General features: G+C 39.0%; 2 protein-coding genes across 6 annotated transcripts in view; one reads left to right on the top strand and one right to left on the bottom strand.

The window, feature by feature from the left end:
* The window catches only part of TBCD (tubulin folding cofactor D), a 125,954-nt gene that overhangs the window by 72,102 nt on the left and 31,143 nt on the right, over positions 1 to 22,709 (bottom strand). For all 4 annotated transcript variants that reach the window (XM_082213799.1, XM_082213802.1, XM_082213801.1 and 1 more), the window contains exons 13-14: positions 22,009 to 22,083; positions 20,724 to 20,818 (exon numbers count right to left, since the gene is read on the bottom strand). In XM_082213799.1, the coding sequence (XP_082069925.1) occupies positions 20,724 to 20,818; positions 22,009 to 22,083 (170 nt within the window). The remainder of the gene's footprint in view (positions 1 to 20,723; positions 20,819 to 22,008; positions 22,084 to 22,709) is intronic.
* ZNF750 (zinc finger protein 750) lies at positions 12,175 to 19,661 on the top strand. Of its 2 annotated transcripts, none has more exons than XM_082213831.1 (2): positions 12,175 to 13,773; positions 15,927 to 19,661. In XM_082213831.1, exons 1-2 carry the CDS (start codon positions 12,368 to 12,370, stop codon positions 16,630 to 16,632), a joined length of 2,112 nt encoding a protein of 703 aa, XP_082069957.1. In that variant the 5' UTR covers positions 12,175 to 12,367; the 3' UTR covers positions 16,633 to 19,661. The 2 variants fall into 2 exon arrangements, with proteins under 2 accessions (XP_082069957.1, XP_082069956.1); XM_082213830.1 differs by having other exon boundaries at positions 15,924 to 19,661.

Genomic DNA, 22,709 nt, shown 5'->3' with positions numbered 1-22,709 from the left:
AATTAAGCTGCTTTGGAGGCCTGGCTCTCACATATCATGCATGACATACAGTGCAAGTTTTATTCACTAGTCCATTCTGTTGTTGCCCACTAAGAAGAATGTCTGCCTTTATCTAAGACACTGTCAAAATGTGTGTGTGTGCATGCACACATTTTGTGCTGGAACGATGGACAGAAGTAAAATTTGAGATATATTATGTACATGAATGTACATGCCCAGGCTTGTGTAGTAAAAATGTGTTAGTTCTTCTCTTTTCTTTTTTTGGTAATATATGCTATTAGCTATTTTGAACTTGGCAATGTATCCAGACCAATAAATGATCTTAACCCAAGATAAGCCTCTCTGTGTTATCCTCTCAAAATAATGTTATACTCAAATCAACTGTTCAAACATTTTCACAGTTCATTTCAAAACAATTCACACTCCTATTATCAAAATAAAAAAGTACCATTAACTTTTTATGTGGTGGTAAAGATATACATAACCAATTTGACATAACCAAAAACATTATCATAAACACAAGTTTTCAAATTAAAAGAATTGCTATGTGATTAGCAGGTTGCATATATTGTACATGGAAAACTGACAGAATCCAGATTCACTTATTGAGTTTCAGCATTCGTTTTTAAAATGTAGTCACCTGTACGTGTAGCCTAGAGGTATTAATGAGCACCTGTTCTATCCCACCATCCTTAACTTAACAGCATTAACTACAGGTTGCAACAGGACGCTCTGCTTTGAATCCCATGAAGCACAGAAACAACTTCTGCCTTTCCATCACTATAGAGTTCAGAAAGACCTTTTTAATGTAATGAGAAAAGCATCCTTTCCTTGTGTTCTTTAACTCAGTTTCTGAACAACCGTCAACCATGAGCATTATAACATTTTCTAAATAAAGCTACGAAAGGAAAAGGAAAATAAAAAATCCCCAACGAATTTAATTGAATACCGCCCATAGTATTCCATTTAGCCAAGTCCTTTCTCCGGCAAGCAACATTTAAATATGCTTCCTTGTGCTGAATAAGTTCTGTGAATCTGCCAAAAAGTGCTTTGGGTTTTTTGTTTTGGTTGTTTAAAAGAGAGATTGTCTAATCAGATACAACATTCTTGGTTCAGATCCTGTACAATACAATCTCTTCCAGGTTTGCTCTATGACCCCTAGCATCTAGGAAGGCCGCTTTTCTAGAGGGCATAATGTTCTGCCTTTTTATGCATGTGCAGGGGACCATAAATTAATTTATCTCCTCAGCAGCAACAAGTGACTCCCTTCAAGCAAAAGCCCTGGCCATGGAAGAGAACTACCCTCCTTTTCTGCAGGCAGAATGTGGAGGAAGCAAAAGGAGGCTCACCCTTCCTTTTATACAAAAACCCATCCCAGTGATATTGCCTTCTGCAGAAGCTTCCCAGGAATGGGAAGAAACCAGCCATCCTTTCAAGCGAATTCAAGCCAAGCCAAAATTTGGGAATCCCTATGCTTGCGTGCTGAACCTGGAGCAAACTTTACACAATGTGAAACGGAAAGAAAAGGAGCAAGGGAAAGACTCCCAACTCATAGCTATTTCACTAAAGGCTATGTTGGCTAATTCACAGAAGTGGTAAGAGAGAGAAAAGGTTGTATGAGCAAAATGTCCTTCCACATGCCCTGTTTATTGAACAAAAAAGTTGTATGTATATTTATCCTAATGAAGTGGCAGAAATGCACACCCACTCTTTGTAAAAGTTCTGAAATTACGGGGAAAATACAACTCCTTTCACCTCTTCCATGGAACATAGAAACCAATCTAAGTAATTAGCAGGAATTGGGAGCAGGACATATACATAAATAGGTAGTGTAGTGTATCAATGCTTACTGATCAGTACAAGTGGAATAAAATAAGTTTGGAAGCAAAGAATCCTCACCAACACAACTGTAACATGGTTAGTTTTGTCTGCTGATCATTAGCTGTGCAAGTCAGATAGTCTTAGACCACTGGTCATGCTGGCTGAGCTGTAGTCCAACAACATCTGGTTATCACCTGCCCTGTGGTTCTTTCATCTCAGTCTGCTTTCTTTTTCTATATGTTCAATATTCATTTTGCCTATTCTTTGCCAACCTGACAACAAGAGAAGTGGGGGCCATCTCTAGCATCATGCTTGAGAGACAAAGCATCTCTTAACACTCCATCTCAAAGTTTCATGGCTAAGAAATTCAGTGATCCTATCCAGTGTCCTTACAGCATAAAGCACCCTGCTAACTAAAGTTAAATAGGAAAAGCACTAACAGACCAACATAAAGGTAAAAGTAAAGGGACCCCTGACCATTAGGTCCAGTCGTGACAGACTCTGGGGTTGCGGCGCTCATCTCGCTTTATTGGCCGAGGGAGCCGGCGTACAGCTTCCAGGGCATGTGGCCAGCATGACTAAGCCGCTTCTGGCGAACCAGAGCTGCGCACGGAAATGCCGTTTACCTTCCCGCCGGAGTGGTACCTATTTATCTACTTGCACTTTGACATGCTTTGGACCTGCTAGGTTGGCAGGAGCAGGGACCGAGCAATGGGAGCTCACCCCGTCACGGGGATTCGAACAGCCAACCTTCTGATCGGCAAGTCCTAGGCTCTGTGGTTTAACCCACAGCACCACCCGTGTCCTACAGACCAACATACTGAGTCTCAAATCAGCCAGCAGCAAGCCCCAGCTACAAGTGATCCACAACTTAATTCTTATGTTCCATGTCAGAAAATTTAAGATGACTCAAGATGTAAACATTTTTTTATTTTCCCCCAATAGAAAACCTTTGTACTACCTAGAAACTAAGGGTATTATCTAACCAACTTGCTCTGACTTGTAACATGCCACCAAATTTGGAGATTAGAAGTCATTAGGAAGGACAAAAGAGTGTCTCAAAAGGTGTTAAATGTAAGTCAGCAATTATGCAAACAGGACTGAGAGAGGACACTTGAAAAGAGATTGTGTATTTATTTTTTTTTGCAAGTTTAGGGGTACAGCTAGTTCTCAAACTGGTTTCAGCTATTTATCCAAGGTAATGTTGTCATATAAAATGGATCTCCTGAAGGTGTAAGAAAGTACCATCAAGAGAAGATTATATATGGGAACAGACAACAAGCTGAAATATGGCTACATTCTTCTAAAGAAGTCCCATGCCTGTGATAATGTTATTTTCTTCTGTAAAACTGAACTGCCAATATATTTCACATGTCTCCAGAATTTATACTAATGAAAATACTCTTTCTCTGAGAGGATGCAGTTTCTCAGACACATCTGAGAAGAACAGAGACTACCAAAACATTCTGAATGCCTTTTCTCAAAGCACACTGAATCTCAGAAGCTAAAGTTTGTTTTAAGTGATACAGGTCCTTAGCTACACAGTGGAACCTGTGTACTTTTAAGCACAGCAGCTTTGATTAAAAAGAAGAAAGACAGACACCACTTTTCCAAATGACACTCCAAATGTGCTGGCATTAATTCATCCCAAGTGCCGCACTGTTAGGAGAATAACAATGATAACAATCAGCGTTGCATCAAGCCTGGAATTATATCGCCTCCAATATGACTATTGCGTTCATCTTCTTTTAATGGGTGTCACCTATCAGGTGACTGGTCTACATGCTTATAATAATTATACAACACTAGATGAGAGGACAATAAATTCACTCCAACAATGGAAAAACAGCTGCCAGTATCAATTTGACCAGGACCAGTTATATTCATTAGTGAAGAAAACAAGAAGCATCCTGTCTCCAAGGCTCTACTCCCTGAACTTACATATCCAGGTATTTTGCTCTATTGCCTCCAGTTTAATACAATGCCTGCTGCACCTGCACATTCTGCTCTACTTCAGCTACAGCCCAGTTGAGCAGGTCTGCCTAGCAGCTACCACTTCCAGGGAGTGGCTGGCTTTTAATAAGCTCTTTGCTGCACTAGGATCATGCCCAGAGGCCAACATCGCTACCCTGGCTTCCCTCTGATTCAACAGCACAAGAAACAAAACTAAAACAGACAAACTTACAGAGTATACAGCAAGGGTTGTCAAGCCTCATCAGGTCCTTTGGGGTCCCAAGCACAAGTCACACCTGCCCAATCATATTCCCCCCCACACACACACAAAATACTGAACCATCTTCAGGTCAAGAACAAGACAGGGTAGAGGAATTGACCTACTATAGTCAACTACTGATTTTCTAAGCACCAGTCCCTTCTCCAGGCCATTTAAAATTAACAGCAAGGAGTTAATGAGTGAAGAATATTCAATGTGCCAACATGTGGAGTCAAAAGGGGAGAGGGGAGAATGGGGGGGTGTCCTTAGTCAATGGAAAAGGACAAATGGATAATAGGATTAATGAAGCTGACAGGATGAGGCAAGCAACCCTTTTTTACATGCAGGAGGATTTTAGAAGGTAAACAGTGGGAAAGGCGGTTAGGATGAAAGAAAGCTGCAATGGATGCTCAGGCTTAGAGCTGACAACTGTGGTCTGCAGTAAGGCTAATGAAGAAATTTTGAAAGGCAAGTTGTAGAACAATGGCATTCCAATGTTGAATAGAGACAAGTATATTTAGATGTTTACTACAGATCCTACTACAGTGGTACCTCAGGTTAAGAACTTAATTCGTTCTGGAGGTCCGTTCTTAACCTGAAACTGTTCTTAACCTGAGGTACCACTTTAGCTAATGGGGCCTCCTGCCGCAGCATGATTTCTGTTCTCATCCTAAAGCAAAGTTCTTAACGTGAGGTAGTATTTCTGGTTTAGCAGAGTCTGTAACCTGAAGAGTCTGTAACCTGAAGCGTCTATAATCCGAGATACAACTGTATCAGCCCTATCCCCCATCAAACCATAGGTTTTTATATATATATTTATGGGGGAGAGGGATTATGAGCATGGACTCTGGAAAATGTATTTGCTGGATGGGATGATCGTGCAAGCTTTTGTGGGCTTGATAGTACAGGCAGTGCCCATTTCGTACAGGAGTTCTGTTCCCAGCCCCACGTGCATCGGCGGAGCACGTATAAGCAAACCCCCCACCCCTGTTCTGCCTTCTTCTGGATCCAAAAGCACCTGTGCATTGGTGACTGCATGTCAACTGGACACACCTAAAATAATCGTCACCTGTATATCAACAGTATATCCACCTTAAAAACTCTGGGGACTCTCAGTTGCCAGTCTACTGTGAAAACACCTTAGAAGTTATTTACCGTATTTTTCGCCCTATAGGACGCACTTTCCCCCCTCCAATAATGAAGGGGAAATGTGTGTGTGTCCTATGGGGCGAATGCAGGCTTTTGCTAAAGCCTGGAGAGCATCCTTTAAAAACCCATACACATACTACTTATGGCTCCAATGCTAAATTTTAAAAAGCATGTGCAAAACATCTGTCAAAATAAGAGAAGCCAGTAAGCTGGAACTGGCATATCTGAATGCTGCACAGAATGCAAAATTCATAAATGTACTCATAAATGTACAATTCATCTTGAGTTGTTTTTAAAGTAGAGGGCACATTTTGTCTTAGTGTCCACTGTGATAGACCACAAGGAATTAAGTTGACGCTTCCGTTTCCAGTCCCATAACTAGCGCCACAAGAAAATTTACACAAAAATTTAATGAAAGTCTGTGCTTCTGTTGGCTGTGAATCAGTACGCTCTCTACTTGCCTCCTGACCGCCCTGCACATAACTAGTTGAGACAGAATATAGATGCATATCCTACAGATGGATGGCAACTGCATCCTGCTGCAAGTGTTGTCCACCCACATTTCATTACTTTCAACAGGATGGGAAATTTGATGGGCTTCCAAGTGCACATCTCCATCCTGCCACAGCTAATCACCTATGCACTAAACAGAGGCCAGGTAGCATTGGCTCAGTTGTTTCAGTAACCAAAATGCACTCTCTCTCTCACACCCCTTACAAACACTGCTGTAGGCAGCACCTTTCATGTGTATGGAGAGGGAGATTTTGCAAAAAAAATCTAATACTAAACAACACAGGGTTTTATATATAATTAACAACAAACACTTTCAAATTATGCAATTTGAAACAAACAATTTTCAGATTATACATTGTGCATGGTTAGCAAAATAGATTGTGCCTTCACTCTGGGTATAGACTGATCTAAAAACCATATAAAATAAAATAAAAACCCTTAGACTTACTCATTCACAGCTATAGCTTTGTAATTTAGTACTTACTTAGTCAGCTAACCATGTTATAACTGTATACAAGCCACAAAGCACACTACCAATTCTACAAGCACATTACCAATTCTACAAGCACATTACCAATTCTACCAAAGCACATTACCAATTCTACAATGACTGTACGACATGGCTCTCTCATTTTACTTACAATGGTACTGGATCTTAGAAGGTTAAGAGAGTCTTGCAGGTAGCCTCCACAATGCTGCCCTGTACAACAGTGTTGCTTGCGGCTCTATCCCAGTGTTAAAAAGGCAACTAGGATAGCCCAGAGCCCACAAATGTGGGAAGAGAAGAGTCAATGACAGGGAGAAACAGCATGACTGAATGGGGCAGAGTAGGAAGCCCAATCTGCAGCCTATTATTATTATTATTATTATTATTATTATTTGCAATGGTGTACTGACACCCCCCTTCTCTCACATGTGGTGGAGAGTTATCAAACAATAATAGTACAATCACCATGCAGTGTGTTCAGTGGCTGGAAAGTTGAACTACTGAACATAGAAACTAAGCAAATATTCAGTTTCCTACAGAGGTGACTCCTTTCCATTACAATGCAATTGGCTGCTGATTCCTGGCAAGCTTTGGCAGGTTTCTACAGCAAGTAGGCTTTGAGTTAGTTCTGTCTCGCCGTTCCCAGGCAGAAGTTATCATGAGGACAACTGCGGGGGGGGGGGGGAGAGGAGGAATCTTGCAGCATTCAAGTATTCTCACACATCCACCACACACACACAAAAAACCAAACCAAGAAACGTCCCGTGCAGCAGCCTACAATTTCTACTACTGTTTTATAACCTTTTAAAGCCTTCGTGACGATCTGCTTCTCACTCAGAAATGGTTTAAAAGATCTTAAACTGAGAAACGTGTCTGTACCGTGTTCCATTCCCCTTGACAGGAGATTATTAACTCAGTGGGAGAAACAAAAACTTGCTTGTTAGAGGGCACAAACATGACAAGAGTGCTGCTGCTCGATAGCTCAGATGCTGAGGTAACATCAAATGAAAGAGTAAATGGAAACACATGAACTGTAGCTTCAGGCTGAAGTAATATCAGGTGCATCTCTACACCCGCAGGGCTCGACTCCTACACTTTTAAGTCCCTCCCATTGAAACAGCCTCCTTCAGTTTCACTTAATCAAGCAGCAAACAGGTACTTCTCTCTCAACACTGACAGCAACAGTTTAACAACTCGGAACATCTTGGACCTCGGTTTCCCAAACTCACAGGTGAGTGGACTTTAAAACCAGCAACCAAAAAAACAAGAGATTTAAAAGGAAAAGCCACCAACTAACTGAAGGAATGTTTAGCCAAGTTGTTAGCCTGTGCTTGTGTTTTACTGTCCTCTCAAGAAAGGCAACTCCTCTACGAGCAGGTGCATTTATTCAGCAGGTTTAAATTAAAAAGCAAAAAAATACTATTTTACTCTCTACCTAAAAAGAATCTTGTTTTTTTGTACTACTATGACAGTCTTGAGGTTGAAAGCTTGAGGTTGAAAGCATGCTTTATTTTCAAGTTAAAAGTAGATATTTTAGGTTCCTTGCTTAACTTATTATGTTCAGCTTATTATGTTGTGTTCTATTGGAGTATTTACTTCTAATAAATAAAAAAAGGGGGGCTATTTCCAAGGTTTCTAACTTTTACTCAGATAGAATTCAACTGCTACATTTGTCCTAGTTCAGTCTTCAGTTAATGGAAATACTTATTTTATATACAGAGGTGGACCAAGGAGGAAAAAAACATAGTTTGAGAATGAATTTACACTTGTCTATTAGACATTCAAAAATGATTAAGGGCTTATTCTTATTAGCGCAAAATGGTTTTAAGCTATTTTTAAAGAATTTTATTTTTAATATTGGGACCAGATGTTTGCTACACAGATATATCTGAATCTTAATGACTCTTCCTCACAGTCCATCTTGACCTCTATAGCATGTCTGTCCTTTTGTTGTCCTCTATCATGCACAAATTGATATTTTTGCAAGAGTAGATATTTTAGTTTTAAAGATTAAAAGCCCAGAAGGGAAGAGCAGTCAACCACTGTAAAATCTAAAGTGAAATAAAACTCAGAAGTCTTGTTCTTGCAAAACGCTGGATAGGTGACAATGGCATGATCTTGAGTTATGCAATAATGCCACATCACAATATTTTAATCACAGCATGCCCTTCAAAATGCTCCACCCCAGTGAGGACTCGTCAGCCAGATCAATATCACCAAAAAGAATGCTGCAACAGCAGCCAAGCGTGTGCATATTAATGTTCTTCAAAAATGGTTGCGCAGCCATTCATAGCATTGAACTATTAAGCAAGATAATTACACCATTGTCTGCAATAAAAAAAATAAATCGGAGCTGTCCCTTTGTATTTTTAAAAAAGTAAGCTACTACACAGAAGGATAAGGCAACAATTACATTTATTCACTGAAAAATATTCCTCATTTTATGTGACCTGTAATAAGCCATATGTTGCTGGTTTTGCATCTTTAAAGAAACAAAAAATAATTTACAGACAAATGAAACTGCATACTTTTTTCTGGTGGTGTTGATCTTTGCTGCAATTGCTGGGTTCAATGATAATAGTAAAGGACAGCCTAGCTTAGCACAATATGAAAGAAACTGCAACCAGGAGGGTATCAGTACAGCGCAGGAAATATCTTTTTACACCTACCCGAAAGCCACCAAGTGGCGTTTTGCAGTGCACTGTGATTTGCCTTGCAAAAACAACTGCAGTTTGCTTCAGAAACCTCCCCACAAAATTCTAATAAACTTCCCTATGTCCAATTAAATGTGTACAGTAATAGGAATGCTTTTTGCTGCAATTCTAAACATAATGTAAATAAATCCTAACCATCTAAGTAAACAAAGTTACTTTGTATCCAGTGTTTCCCATTACCACTTGGAACAACCAATGAAGCCAATACTTCCAGAAATAAGTTTGGTTACTGAATTTCCTGAGTTGGAATGATATACCTCAATCTAGTCTGGGAAACTCAGATATAAGGGAGCATACTTTTCCTCTAAAAACAACTTTTCCTGCAAATAGAAATAAAAATCCTGGATTGCTTTTAATGCACTTTAGCAAACATATATAGTTTGATACTGCTTTCTGCTTCTCACGGAGAGATCATACAGTGCAAATGTTAATTTATTAAAATGTGAGTCTACGTTCATAAAATAATACAGCATTCTGCACACTAGGAAAATGAATAAATATATTTATCTAGCAATATCAATATTGTGCTTATATAACATATTTGTATAATTCAAACAGTCAAAGTCTATTAACTTGGTAATCCTGGGGAATAGTTTGTTGTGACAACAGTAACTTAAAGCATTATTTGCTCTGGGACTTACAGGCTAGCACAAAGGTATAACTGGTACAAACTGAACTCACCAAGTATGTTACAATTCTTCCGTCTTTGGTTCTACGCCATTACTCAAAATTCAACCTGCACTCTCCAAAAACTGGTTTGTTTGTTGTTGCTGAATCTCATTTCATAATAAGTAATGTGTTGATTTTCTAACAGTACTATCTAAATAAAGCTGTGCATGTATAGAAACAAAATAATTAAATTCATTAACTCTGTGACACGCTTATTTGAATTTAGAATTTTCCCAAACTGTGATTCTATTTTGTTTGTATTTCTATGGGTGGGATCCAATGTTTTCCTACCAGCAGCCACTCACACACTAAATGGCTGTTTCTGAAACAGATGGAATTTAAGTTTGTTGGACCTGCTGATAAACAGATAAAAATCCCTCTTGAGCATCCTTTAAGTAGTCCTTTGGATCCCAGACTCCGTCAGAAATCACTAAAATTTGTCCCTTAGTGCTTTACAAAGACTAAACGGTATGCTTTTCTTTTAATAATCTAAACCAATGCTAAATCCATGCATTATTAGTTGAATAATATAATAAAAATACAAAGAAAATAAATAATCTAAAATGCTATATATCTCTTATTATTTTAAACAAAAACTCAACTGCTTATATAATTACCTGCTGAAGAGCCATGTCACACCTTCATGGCATGAGCTTTTTATCAGATATATGAAGCTGCCTTCTATGTAAATCTAATGAGATTAAAGACGAAAGCTCAAACTGTAATAAATTTGTTTATTTTGACATGCTATTGGTCTCTTGTTTTTATCATTAATTACAGTCCCCTCATTTGAATATTTTCCCATTAATTCATTTAATGTTTTAATTTAATTTCTAATTCAAACAGCAATGTAAGCAAGGTTTGGTTTTTAAAAAAATAAATAAAAATAAAAAGCCATCAGACTTCCCTATTAAACTAACAAGTGGTATTAGTGTAGTTTCGGGTAACTCAAGATACTGTATGTGGTTTTGCAACAGTCATCATTTTGATAATGGTGCTTACAGTTCATGATGAAATCATCACTTTTTAGATCTTTGCCATAACACATCCTATAAAATCATGAGAACATGACTCTGAGAGATTCTCACGCCTTCAGAATCAGCGAACATAATGGAACAAGTCAATACAAGCCCGTCTGACTTATCTGCCGAGAAAATCACCAGCCTGTATTAAAAGTATCCACTTGTTTCGGTTTCTAAGGGAAAGCAAGTTGATCGTGCCCCTATAAATCAGTGGATGCTTGACTCAGATTTATACCTGGCCATACGGGAACAGAGACACACATACTTATAAGTAGCTGTGCAGCAAAGAATGCAAGGTCATTTCAACAGCAACACACTCAAACTTTAGAAGAAGAAGAAGAAATTTGGGAGAGTGCGCTCTTCTAAGCATTCAGAATTTGGCTTGTTGTAGTGTGTTGAAAGTTACTCACACTAGTTAGTACTTAAATATTTGTTTAGGCTGTTTAAAAGCTTGTTTGCTCTATAGCAGAGCTAGGTCAGCTCTCCAGGATGGAGTCAATCCTACTCCACCCTACTTCTCCCCATCAAGGAATCTCTTCCTCTTTCCCCAACAGGCTGGACTGGATTGCACTCAAGCTTCTACTATTACCAAGCACCGCCCTCCCTCCTCCTTGTCTCCTCCACCTACAGTTCTCTCTCTCACTTTGCTTTCATCTTTCCCTGTCACATCCTAAGTGGATGTTCCACCACTGTTGTTTGAATGCGTTCTCTCTAATTAATCCAACAGGAATTTCAGGTAGTAGGCACCCCTGAACTTCAGGCTAGTTAATTAGAGCTCTACCTACAGACATGTGTGCTTTCCCTGAGGATAATCATGTTTGCAAAGGCATCTAAGAGTCTTCTACATTAGCTTCACTTTTCTCATGCTTGTAATTCATGAATATAGGTGAGCAATGAGACTGTCAAGTTTGCTGAGGGTGCCATGTTATGCAGGATGGTGAAATCTAAAGCAGATGATGAATAACTCTCCATTGTGAGTGAAGGGGCAACAAAATGGCAAATGAAATTCAATTTGAGTGCAAAGTAATGCACACTAGGGCAAGAGTCCTAGATTCACCCATAAACCAATGTGGTCTTAATTGGTTATGACTAACACCCCCCCAAAAAAAAACACAACACAACACCTGGTATTTAGGTGGACAACTCACTGAAAATTGTTAACTCAATAAGCAGTAATAGAGAAAAAAATGAATTCTAAATGTTAGGATAAGGAATTGAAATTACAACATCGGTAGTCTAATTCTTTGATATATAATTTATTTCACACAGTGTATAGTTGGTTTATGGAATTCACTGCCACAGGATGAGGTAATGGCTTCTAACTTAGGTTGGTTTACAAATTTGTAGAGGACAGGTCAAATAATGACTCTTAGATGACAGCTCTAGAGACCTTCATGTTCGCAAGACAGTAAACCTAAAAATACCAGATGCCAGAGACATGAAACAGAAAATAGTCATCAGCATCATGCCCTGCTCATAGGCTTCCAAGTTGGAAACTGACTTTTTTGTTCGAACCAGAAGGTTTCTCACAATGTGCATTTGAATAAAGCATTGACATATGTATTTGTTTCAGTTCTCAAATTCTAATATTACAATTTCTGTTTTGCAGTTTCCTGTTGCGTGCTGTTTTGTTCTGATGTCTCCAGAAGAAATGGCTTCAAATAATTATTTTTGAGAGTCTCCTCAAAGTTAGGAGTAAATCTGGAAAACTTAAGATATCAACCATATTTTATAAATTAGGGCAAGGAAAACAAAAAAGTCTAATCACTGAAACAGAAAGATGAGCCTTCTCAAAGAACGTAAGCCAAAAAAACCTCATTACATCCCAAGGCCTCCAGGAAAACCATTCAAATACAAGTGTTTTCAATGCCCTTTCACCTGCAATGAGAAATCACATCTTTTCAACCACATGAAGTATGGGCTCTGCAAAAACTCAATTACTTTAGTGTCTGAGCAGGATCGGGTTATCAAGTGTCCAAAGTCAAATTCCTTGGAGCCTAAGCAGATCAATCAGGCGGAACCTGGAGCGAAACCAACCTCCTCCAAACCCCTCTCAAATCTTGAATCTAAACCTCAATGTGCTTTCCCCAAAGATGATGCCAAGGAAAACATGGAGGTTCAAAACCAAGCAACAGGTAAATTAGTAAATGGGCAAACACCATCAATTCAGAAGGAATTAACTCTTGTCGGTCATGAAGAAGAAAATACAGCTAACACACAGCCTGGTCTTGAAGGCATTGTAAGACCTTCTGCCTTTGTCCCAGTAGGAGAACATCGTCACAGTAAAGACAGCATTGAGCTATCTCAGTTGGCGTCTCTTTCTGATTCAAACAAAGGCCCTTCAATCCACACAAAGTCAGCATTTCATGCTCCAAACAACCCATGGAAAACAGCGTCCACACTTATTGCACCAGAATTTACTCATAAAATTCCACCTACAAAAGGTTTCCCTTCCATTCCACCTTATATGCAGCCTATAATTCCCGAGTATTCACCTTCATTGTATGAGCATGGATTGGCCATTTATGCACCTTACTTTCTTCCTGGAAACTCTCATGAGTGTGAAAGTTCAGTGCTCTCTGTCTACAGCTCTCAAGATCAGAGACATTTTCTTCCTCACCCTGGACCACTTCCTAAACCAATAAATCCAGCAGCTTATGAACACTACCGTTTATTCCAGCAGTATCATCCTAATCCCCCAGTACCATACGGACTTTGTAGACCAACAGAATCAGCATTTTACAGACTACCACACATTACAGGTCTTAACAGAGACTCTAGTTCTCATTTAATGGAAGAAACAACCTTGCTATATCCAGCTTCTTCAAGCCCTGCCAGGTTACAGTCACTGAATTCTCACAAAAAAACAGATGATTTGGAAAAAGAAAGCCCTATGCTACATGCCAAAAGTCATTCCAAAGAGGAACAAAATGAGAGAGAGAATGCAAAAATGAGCCCCCGTGCTGGAAGTGCAGCCACAGGGTCCCCAGGCAGACCCAGCCCAACAAACTTCACTCAGACAAGTCAAGGTTGTGAAGGCCTATTTGACCTTTCTAGCAGGTCTTCATCTATAAACAAGTACAATCAAACTGAAGAAAATGGCACGGCTTTCAGACCTGTGAGGAAAAGTACGGATGAATCCACTCAGCCTCTTACAAAAGAGGATAGAGGAAACACACCCAGGAGGTAGATATATAAAGTTTATATATATATATATAAATATAAAGATATTTCTAATCTGTGTGGGGTTTCTTCAAAACACTAAAGAGAGAGCGAGCAAACATGCCCTTAGGTTACATCACACAAGGACTCCCGGGACAGTTTTTATTACATGTCAAACTTGTAAACCCAAGGCAGGTAGGACATATGCAGGTGGCAAGCAGTACAAGCCTAGCCATGTCTACTCAGAAGTAAGTCCTATCAAATTGAATGAGACTTATGTTTAACCCCACTACCTGCAAGTAAATAGAACTGAATTCAGTAAGGCTTACTTCTGAGTAAACTTTGTTAGGATTGCCTTATCAGCTTAGAGTAGGTTGTGAGAAACATTTGACCCTCCAAATGGTGCTGAACTACAATTCCATTCAGTCCCAGCAAGTATGGCCAATGGCCAGAGGTGATTGGTTCAGCAACATCTGGGGGGGGCAAAGGTTCCCTACAGCTGGGTTGGTTTTTTAAAAAAATGGAAGTGGACAAAGGGTGGATGAAATATGCTTGGAGATTACACCATTATAGTGGTTATTCAGAATTATAGTAAAATGATATTTGCTTTATTAATTTTTATACTTATCATTGTTGTGTTTGACATCTCTGCTGTTTTTCCTATTTGAATCTGAATGTTGCTATTCACAACCTAATGTTATGCACTTTTACTCAGAACCAAGTTCCACTGAACTAAACGGGGCTGATTCCTGAGTAAAGAATGCATAGTATAGCCTTAGATTATTGTTTTTCAAGTAGAGGAAGACATTCATCTATTGAATGTGATTTAAAAAAGATTAAAATTCTGTAATAATAAAATGGAGACCTATTAAAATGATAAAATACCAAGCAGGAAGAAACCAAGACAGTAGCACAAAGTAACCCATGTCGAACATACCAGGCAGAAAAAATAAAGCCATAGGCATGGCAAATGTAACTCTTATTGTTGAAGAGGACTGAGCTAATCTCCTAAGGGAATGAGTTCAAGAGCTACAACAGCAAAGGCCTGCTTATGTCCCTAACATCTGCATTTATGACAGTGGTGGGATATAGAGGAAGACCTCTGCTGATGATCTCAGTGGGAAGGCCATTTAATATGAAATAAGCCTTTTTGCTTTCCCATGCAACAAGACTGAAGGATGTGGTGAGCTCTCTTTCATTATTTTCCCAATCTTTAAAGAAGGACAGAAGGTAATGGTCTCCTGATATGGTACAACATAGTGAACTGCCAATTTTGCACACTTTACTCTTCTCTGTTTGCACACACGAGGATCAAATCATGATTGGCACCATCATATTACAGTCTAACCATGGGTTATGGTTTGTTTCACTTCAATAAATCACAACCAGAAAGCCCAAGAACAAACCTTGGCTACAGATCATGGTCTCTTTGGACAGAACAAACTAAAATCCCTGGTCCAAATGTAACACTAAGCCAGGAGTCATTGTCTGTTTCTCCTGTGCACTAACAGAGAGAAGCAAAGTGGATGAGATTGACATATAAACAGTCAATCATTAACTATGGTTTAAAATGATGTGCAGACTGGACCACTGCAGCAACCTGCCAGCTTTCCAATAAACACTAACATTTATTATTTTATTTTACTTTTGAATTTATATCCAGACTAGACCTCCGAGGCAGAGAAGTGTAACAAACGTGATCTTATAAGTCCTGTGATGGATCAGCCTGGGACCATTTTCATTACAGAAGGATGGTCAAATGAGTTAATGTCACTCTTAAACAGCTGTTTGTATTGCAATATAAAATACTTGTAGAGCACACAATTTATTGTGCCCTGCTCTCAGAGACCTCAAACATTGTTGATATTTCCTTCTCAATATGTTCCAGGAGAATAGGTTGGCTGCAACAAATTATTTTAATTTATTGCAGTAAATATGTAAGAATTGCTTGTCCATACAGAGATTTAAAACTAGGTTTCTGACATGCAAACCAAACATTACTCACTGTAACAAATTTACTCCATAGCACAATTTCTTCTGATACCTTTTAAATCAATTCATTGCATTGCTTTTACTGCCACAGTATGTAAATCAAAATATCATACTAGTCCTACATCAGATTTTAATTACATAATGGAATTTTTCAATGATTTTTCTTTCCTTTTCTTCCCCAGTAGTGATGTCACTAATGAAAATGAAAATATACAGCATGAAAGTAATGAGAACGATGACCCTCTATCCAATTCTGATGACGACACAGGGATAGTACCACTTAATCTTTCCAAGAAGCCAGATGCAAATGTTGTTAATGAACATATGTACAAAAACGGTCTCCATGTGGAAAACCAAAACTTTATGGAACTTCAGGAAATGCCTCTGAATCTCTCCGTAAAAGACAACTGCAACATAAAACAACCCCTCCAGAGGTCATCATATGAAGCTGAAGACAGTGGACCTCAAAAAACTGAAAATGGACATTTGGAAGCTGAGGACTGCAGCCCTAAGGATCATATGGAGAAAGGTTCTTGTGATAAGGTCCCTACTGTGATGCAGAGGAAAGAAGTTCAGGAAGTTAGGACAATTGACCATTGTGATGAGCAGAAACAAACTGCAGCTGTTGCTCTTTGTCAGTTAGCTGCCTATAGTCCTAGTAAAGTCCAAATAGAGACTGCACATAAAAGTAATCAGGACAGCAATTCTCAGTATACAGATTCAGCTCCTGAACCATCAGATACTCAGGACTGTCACAGTAGTCAAAAAGGAAAAGGACAAAAAAGGACCAATCAAAGACAAGTGGCAAAACTGCAACAAGGAACAAAGCGAGTACAAACAAATGACTGCAGTAGGGTATTTACTCTGAGAAAAAGAACCAGAGTATCGTAATACTTCACGTTTAATCCACTACCAACTACATACAAGAGCAGCTGACAAGCACGCTGTCCACCAGGAAGCAAAGACAAGTTTCCAGTAACAATTCCTATTTTTCCAATCAGGCAGACTCATTTGATCCATATAGGTTGAAACATGTAAATATAAACTGTTCTTAATTTTGTATTTATGTTTTAAAGCATTCTGAATATTTTCTGATTGTATCCTGATTTTTTGAGTGAACGTTTAAAAGTAAACTGAAGCTAATGATGTTTCTAAAATGCACTATGGTGGAATGACTTTTACATCTACCTTTATTACCAAAGGTGTAAACTATAAAATTAAGAATATCTTATCCATGACATTGGCGTATCATACGTTGCTTGTGACTCACATAATGTTCTCAAATCTTTTTAGTTTAGTTTTTCTTATTCAACATGCTTTTGTTGATTATTCTATAATTTAACTAATTGTGACAATTTTCATTTGCTTTTAAAGCTTAGTAGTTGCTGAGTTCTGGACCTGGAAGTCTTCATATTAATTCTTGCTAACATACAGATTTGCGTCAGTTTTATCCAAAATCAAACAGCACAAAGCAAAGATGCCATCCATGAATCAAAATCTAAACTGTGCTGTCATGTCTTTTTATAATCCTACTGTAAATCCTTCTTAATCTAGTGTGTAGAAATGTGTGAAGCAATGTTGGACAGCACTAATACACTATCCTAAAACTCATTTGTCAGTTCAGCAATAGTTTGATTTCACTGATGTTACAGATAACATTATTTGTGAAGAACAAGCGGGGTTCAAAGAAGGACACTGTACCATTGATCAACATTCTACTCTGAAACATACTAAAAAAAATACACTAAGAATATTATGAATAATCTTTATGAAGCCTTTATTGATCTTTCTGCTGCATTCAACTCTATTAATTGAAATAGACTGTGGGAGAAATTTCAAATTTCCAATATTGACTGCAGACTTCTGCTATTCATCCAAGAACTATAAAGCAGCACAAAAATGAGGGTCAGAGTAGGTTTAAATGGTGCTTATGCCTTCAAAACATTGCAGGGAGTCAAGCAAGGTTGTATTCTGGCTCCCGATCTTTTTAGCTATTATATTAATGATCTGGTACCATATTTAACCAGTAAAAACTGCCCCTCTTCAGTAATTAGGAACAGAAATATCTCAATCATGATGTATGCAGATGATTTAGTGCTCTTCTCTCTTTCCCAATTGAGCCTCAAAATTCTCTTGCAGATGTTCAGCACAGACTGCAAACAAGAAAGTCTATTTATAAGAAAGCCTATCTATAAATTACTCTAAGACAAGATTATGATTCTTGGCTAATAGAGTCCTAGGTATAAATGATATTTAGATCTGCCAGCTATAGAACAAACTTACTCATTAAGAGTGTACTCTTTAGTGAAATGTCTTCTTGGAGGCAGAAAAATATTGGGTCATTGATGAAGTTCTGTTACGACAAGGGAGAGCAGCTGATTGAAACTGCCCTAAAGATATTTAGTAGCAAAGTTTTTACTCAAATGCTCTATGGCATTGAAATCTGGGGCTCCGATTCAAACTCCATTAAAGCTTTGGAAACAGTGCAGAATACGGTATAATACGGTATATTTTTTCAGAAGCTATACACTCTAGCATCAGAAATATCAGCAGCTGTTCTTCATACCAAACTCAGGTAGCCAACAATCAAGGCAAGAGTAGATTGCGCTCAACTAAAAGATTATTAAAGGAATTGCTACTATGCCAACGTAACATTTTCCTGCTCTGTTCTGTTATGGAATTGGGTGATAACCAACACTGGAAAGCAGCCTGTCAAGTTGTTTTAGACTATTATTACTTTCCAGAACTGGGCTCTGTGCTGACCCTGAATAAGAGCTAACTAAAGGATTAGCTCCTCTGCACAGAATCTAGAAGGCACCTGCAACTAATTAGAAACACCAGATTCCACCCCCCCACCCCCACCCCCCGGTATCCATTCCTAAGAACAGAGCACCAAACTCTCACCAGCCTATATTGAGCTGTGTTTCCAAGTCATGTTTCCTGTATGCAGATTTCAGATCTGTGGTCAACCTTAGGTGGGAGACATCACTCATTATCTGTTAGCCTGCCCCTTATACAGAAACCAAAGAGATCGCTTTCTGAAACCTTTGTTTACACAAGCAACGGGGAACATTGCGGCAGAAATGGTTTGGCTTCTTTCGAGTGAGAATAATAGCTTTCTAACACAGAGAGTGTTAGAGTGCACAGAGAGTACAGCACTGGCTGCAAAACAAATCAGGAAAAAAGTTAGATAAAATAGCTACATGTTGTGCTGATTCGGAGGTTTAAACTGAAATCAAGCTAGATTTAAGCTTGTTGGTGTCTCTGTTATCTTTTTTCTCTCTCTTACAACACAGATGTTGACATATTATGGATATATGTTCTGTATTGTTTTAGTAATACTATTGCTACAAGTTTGTTATGGCCTTTGGCTAGAACAGTAAGCTTATGAACTAGAATTGATGTTACTGGCATTACAGCATTGCAACTGAACTGTCATCTATCTTAATTAATTAATTAATTAACTATTTGTACCTCACTCATATGACTGGGATGCCATGCAGCCTTTGCACATCTTTAACAAACGGATTACTTAAACCACACCTTAAATTAAACTAATTCAAATCTTGGGGTTGGGATTTTCAAAGGAGTTTGAAATGACAGAGGTGGAGTGATGCTCCCACACAAATGCTTTCATTTCCTTAGACACCAAGCACCTGCTGAACACAAGACCAAGGGGATATTTATTTTAGTTCATATAAGAAAGTACACTGTGGTGAAGGAGTTATTTCTGTACTTTGCATCCATACTAATTTGTAAGCAATGAAATAATGGCATGCTAAGCGGGGGGGGGGGGGCTGTTTTGCAAACCAGGTGAGAGCAATTTTCTATTTCATGAGTTTTACCATGACAACTTTTCTAATCTTGCAGTAAAATGCTTTGTATTATACTTGCAAATTAAAATAAAAGTGTTTACATCACCTTTGTTTTACTATGTGTTTTGTGATCAAAAACAAAATCCAAAACAAGACTACAAAAAAGAAAGCTTACATTTGTTCAAGTATAGAAATATTGCACATCTTCTTGTAGTTTATTGCACATTCTTATACGCACAAACACACATTTTCAAAATTTATTTAGTCATTGAAAAGGTCCTCTTGCACATTCTCACTAAACTGACATCTAACTTCACTGGACACAGAGTCCACTTGCAGATTTAAATAACCAGGCAGTTCGTATTGGAGCAGACATCCTTCAGGTATCCTGGTCCAAAGCCAATGAGGGCTATGAAGGTCAATACCAGCATTTGAATTGGGTTTAGAAACCAACTGGTATCTAATGTAACTGTTGTTAGCAAGGGAATCACATGCTCCTTATACACTGCTCACTGTGGACTAACTGCCTTTTTCAAATACATTCCAAAGGAAGCACTCACAAAGAATACTGCAGCGTATCAAAGGCATTGCTGGCGGGGGGGGGGGGAGGTAACAGACTCTGGCAATACTAGAATATGGGAGAAGGAAACAAGATCCAAAAAGTAAAGCAAGTTTGTACAGTGGACGGTTGGGTTGCGAACGTGATCCTTGCAGGATGCACGTTTGCAACCCGCAGCATTCGCAACCCGCAGCGGTGCGTCTGCACACGCACAGGTTGCAATTCAGCACTTCTGCGCATAGCACAATTTAGCATTTCTATGCATGCGCAACCCCCGAAACCCAGAAGTAACCCGTTCGGGTCCATAACCCGAAAAAACACAACCTGAAGCGTCTGTAACCCGAGGTATGACTGTAATCCTGTGAAACAGCAGGAGATAAAAGCAAAGTCAGCAATATAAGGGGGGGGGGAGGGGAGAAAGATACTAAGGAAAGAAAAATATACTTGCTAGTCTGTAGGAAATTCTCAAGACCAGAAGCTGACAAAAGTCTATCAAATCTTTCATGCATTTGATTGTGCTTATTACCTTGTATTGTACAAGTCATCTATTTTGTTTTGCTTTTGTTAAGCAGTATAGATAGGACCTAGTTAAATGACAAGATACTTACCATCTGAGAGCCGGGAGGGAAGTAACAACCCTCTTCTTCCTAATTCCGCCAGAGCCAAGCATCCACCATGCCAAGCATTATCAGTTTCCTGGAAACTATAGAAGAAGAAGAAGAAGAGTTTGGATTTGATATCCCGCCTTTCACTCCCCTTCAGGAGTCTCAAAGCGGCTAACATTCTCCTTTCCCTTCCTCCCCCACAACAAACACTCTGTGAGGTGAGTGGGGCTGAGAGACTTCAAAGAAGTGTGACTGGCCCAAGGTCACCCAGCAGCTGCATGTGGAGGAGCGGAGACACGAACCCGGTTTCCCAGATTACGTGACTACCGCTCTTAACCACTACACCACACTGTGGTGTAGAAAACGTAAGGATTGCATTCAAACTAATTTTTCTGAATTTAATAAGATGATATATTATTGTCTGAAAGCTGGTTGTACACAGTAATTGCATGCTTTCAAAAGCATGACAATAGCAACTAAATATTTCAGGCATCAAACAGTAACAGTAATATATTAAATTTTCCCCTAACTGCAAAACAATTTCTCCCAAACTGTTTCTTTTGCCCCCGTTTTAAAAATGTGCAACCCAAGCCTAAGCACTTTTATACTGAGAAATAATCCCCATTATGTTCAATGGGTAAAGGTAAAGGTAAAGGGACCCCTGACCGTTAGGTCCAGTCGCGGACGACTCTGGGGTTGCGGCACTCATCTTGCTTTACTGGCCTAGGGAGCCGGCTTACAGCTTCCGGGTCATGTGGCCAGCATGACTAAGCCGCTTCTGGCGAAACCAGAGCAGCACATGGAAACGCCGTTTACCCTCCCGCCGGAGCGGTACCTATTTAACTACTTTGTGCTTTTGAACTGCTAGGCTGGCAGGAGCAGGGACTGAGCAACAGGAGCACACCCCATTGCGGGGATTTGAACCGCTGACCTTCTGATCGGCAAGCCCTAGGCTCTGTGGTTTAACCCACAGTGCAACCCTTTCAATGGGACTTCCAACTAAAATTAATATTCAAGGGATAGCAAAGTTATTTATTTAATATATTTTATTTATTTATGCAATTTTTAAACATCAGAAACCAATGTAAAGGATATTCTTATTTCCATTCTTCATGCCCATGTTTTTTTTTAAAAAGCTAGTGTTTCCAATGAGAGTTTCCACTCCTTAACTCATATACATCTGCTATAATTGTTGTATCCATATCCTCCTTACTACACCAGAGCAAGATGTAGTTCACTGCAGTTTGCATGGTATTTGGAAAACATTCTACACAATGTAAAGTGGTACCTGAAGCAATCTAAGACAGATCCAACTACATCATCAGCCAGCTCTTTTGGTAGCCTTCCAGTCAGTCTCCCGATCCTGCAAAAAGCAGTAATTCATGAAGGCTTAGATTCAACAATGCACAAATTGTTATTGGTCACAAGCTACAATGAAGCTGGTATCATCCTGTGCATTCTTTTAGACCTTCCAGAGTTCTAGGAACAGAACTTGTGGCCCCTCTAATCTTGCAGGTTCTTGTTTACACAGCTTTTTGGGTGGTCCTAATAAAGATTTTGCCCAACTGTGGAGTTCTTTCCTCATAGACCAGCATGATTACTTTTGCTTTTTTATGTACCTTGAATAATACACTATTTAGCCATTCAAGGAGGAAAGTGCAACTAAAGGAAGATGATTTTCTACTACCTAAAGAGAAATTTTGCATTTTGGTGCCTGTCCTCCAACCACTAAGTAAAACTTATTTGGCTTCAATTTGCTCTTACCTAGCACAGCGCCCAAAATTAATATCTGGCTTTAATAATATAAATACTGTTATGCGTCACTTTACACCTGCTGTCTGATTTATCAGGAACCTGTGTGTTTTGCTTAAGGCATGAGACACATCTGATTTTCAAAGATGGGGATCAGCCATTGCTTCTTCATCTCATCCTAGGTGTAGCCCGATACCTGCAAGCACCTAGTAGAATCTAAAGTGATCTGCAGTCTCC

This window comes from Podarcis vaucheri, assembly GCF_965113315.1.
Source record: "Podarcis vaucheri genome assembly, chromosome: 2".
NCBI classification, from domain to species: Eukaryota; Metazoa; Chordata; class Lepidosauria; order Squamata; family Lacertidae; genus Podarcis; species Podarcis vaucheri.
This window is presented reverse-complemented; position numbering and strand designations above follow the sequence as displayed.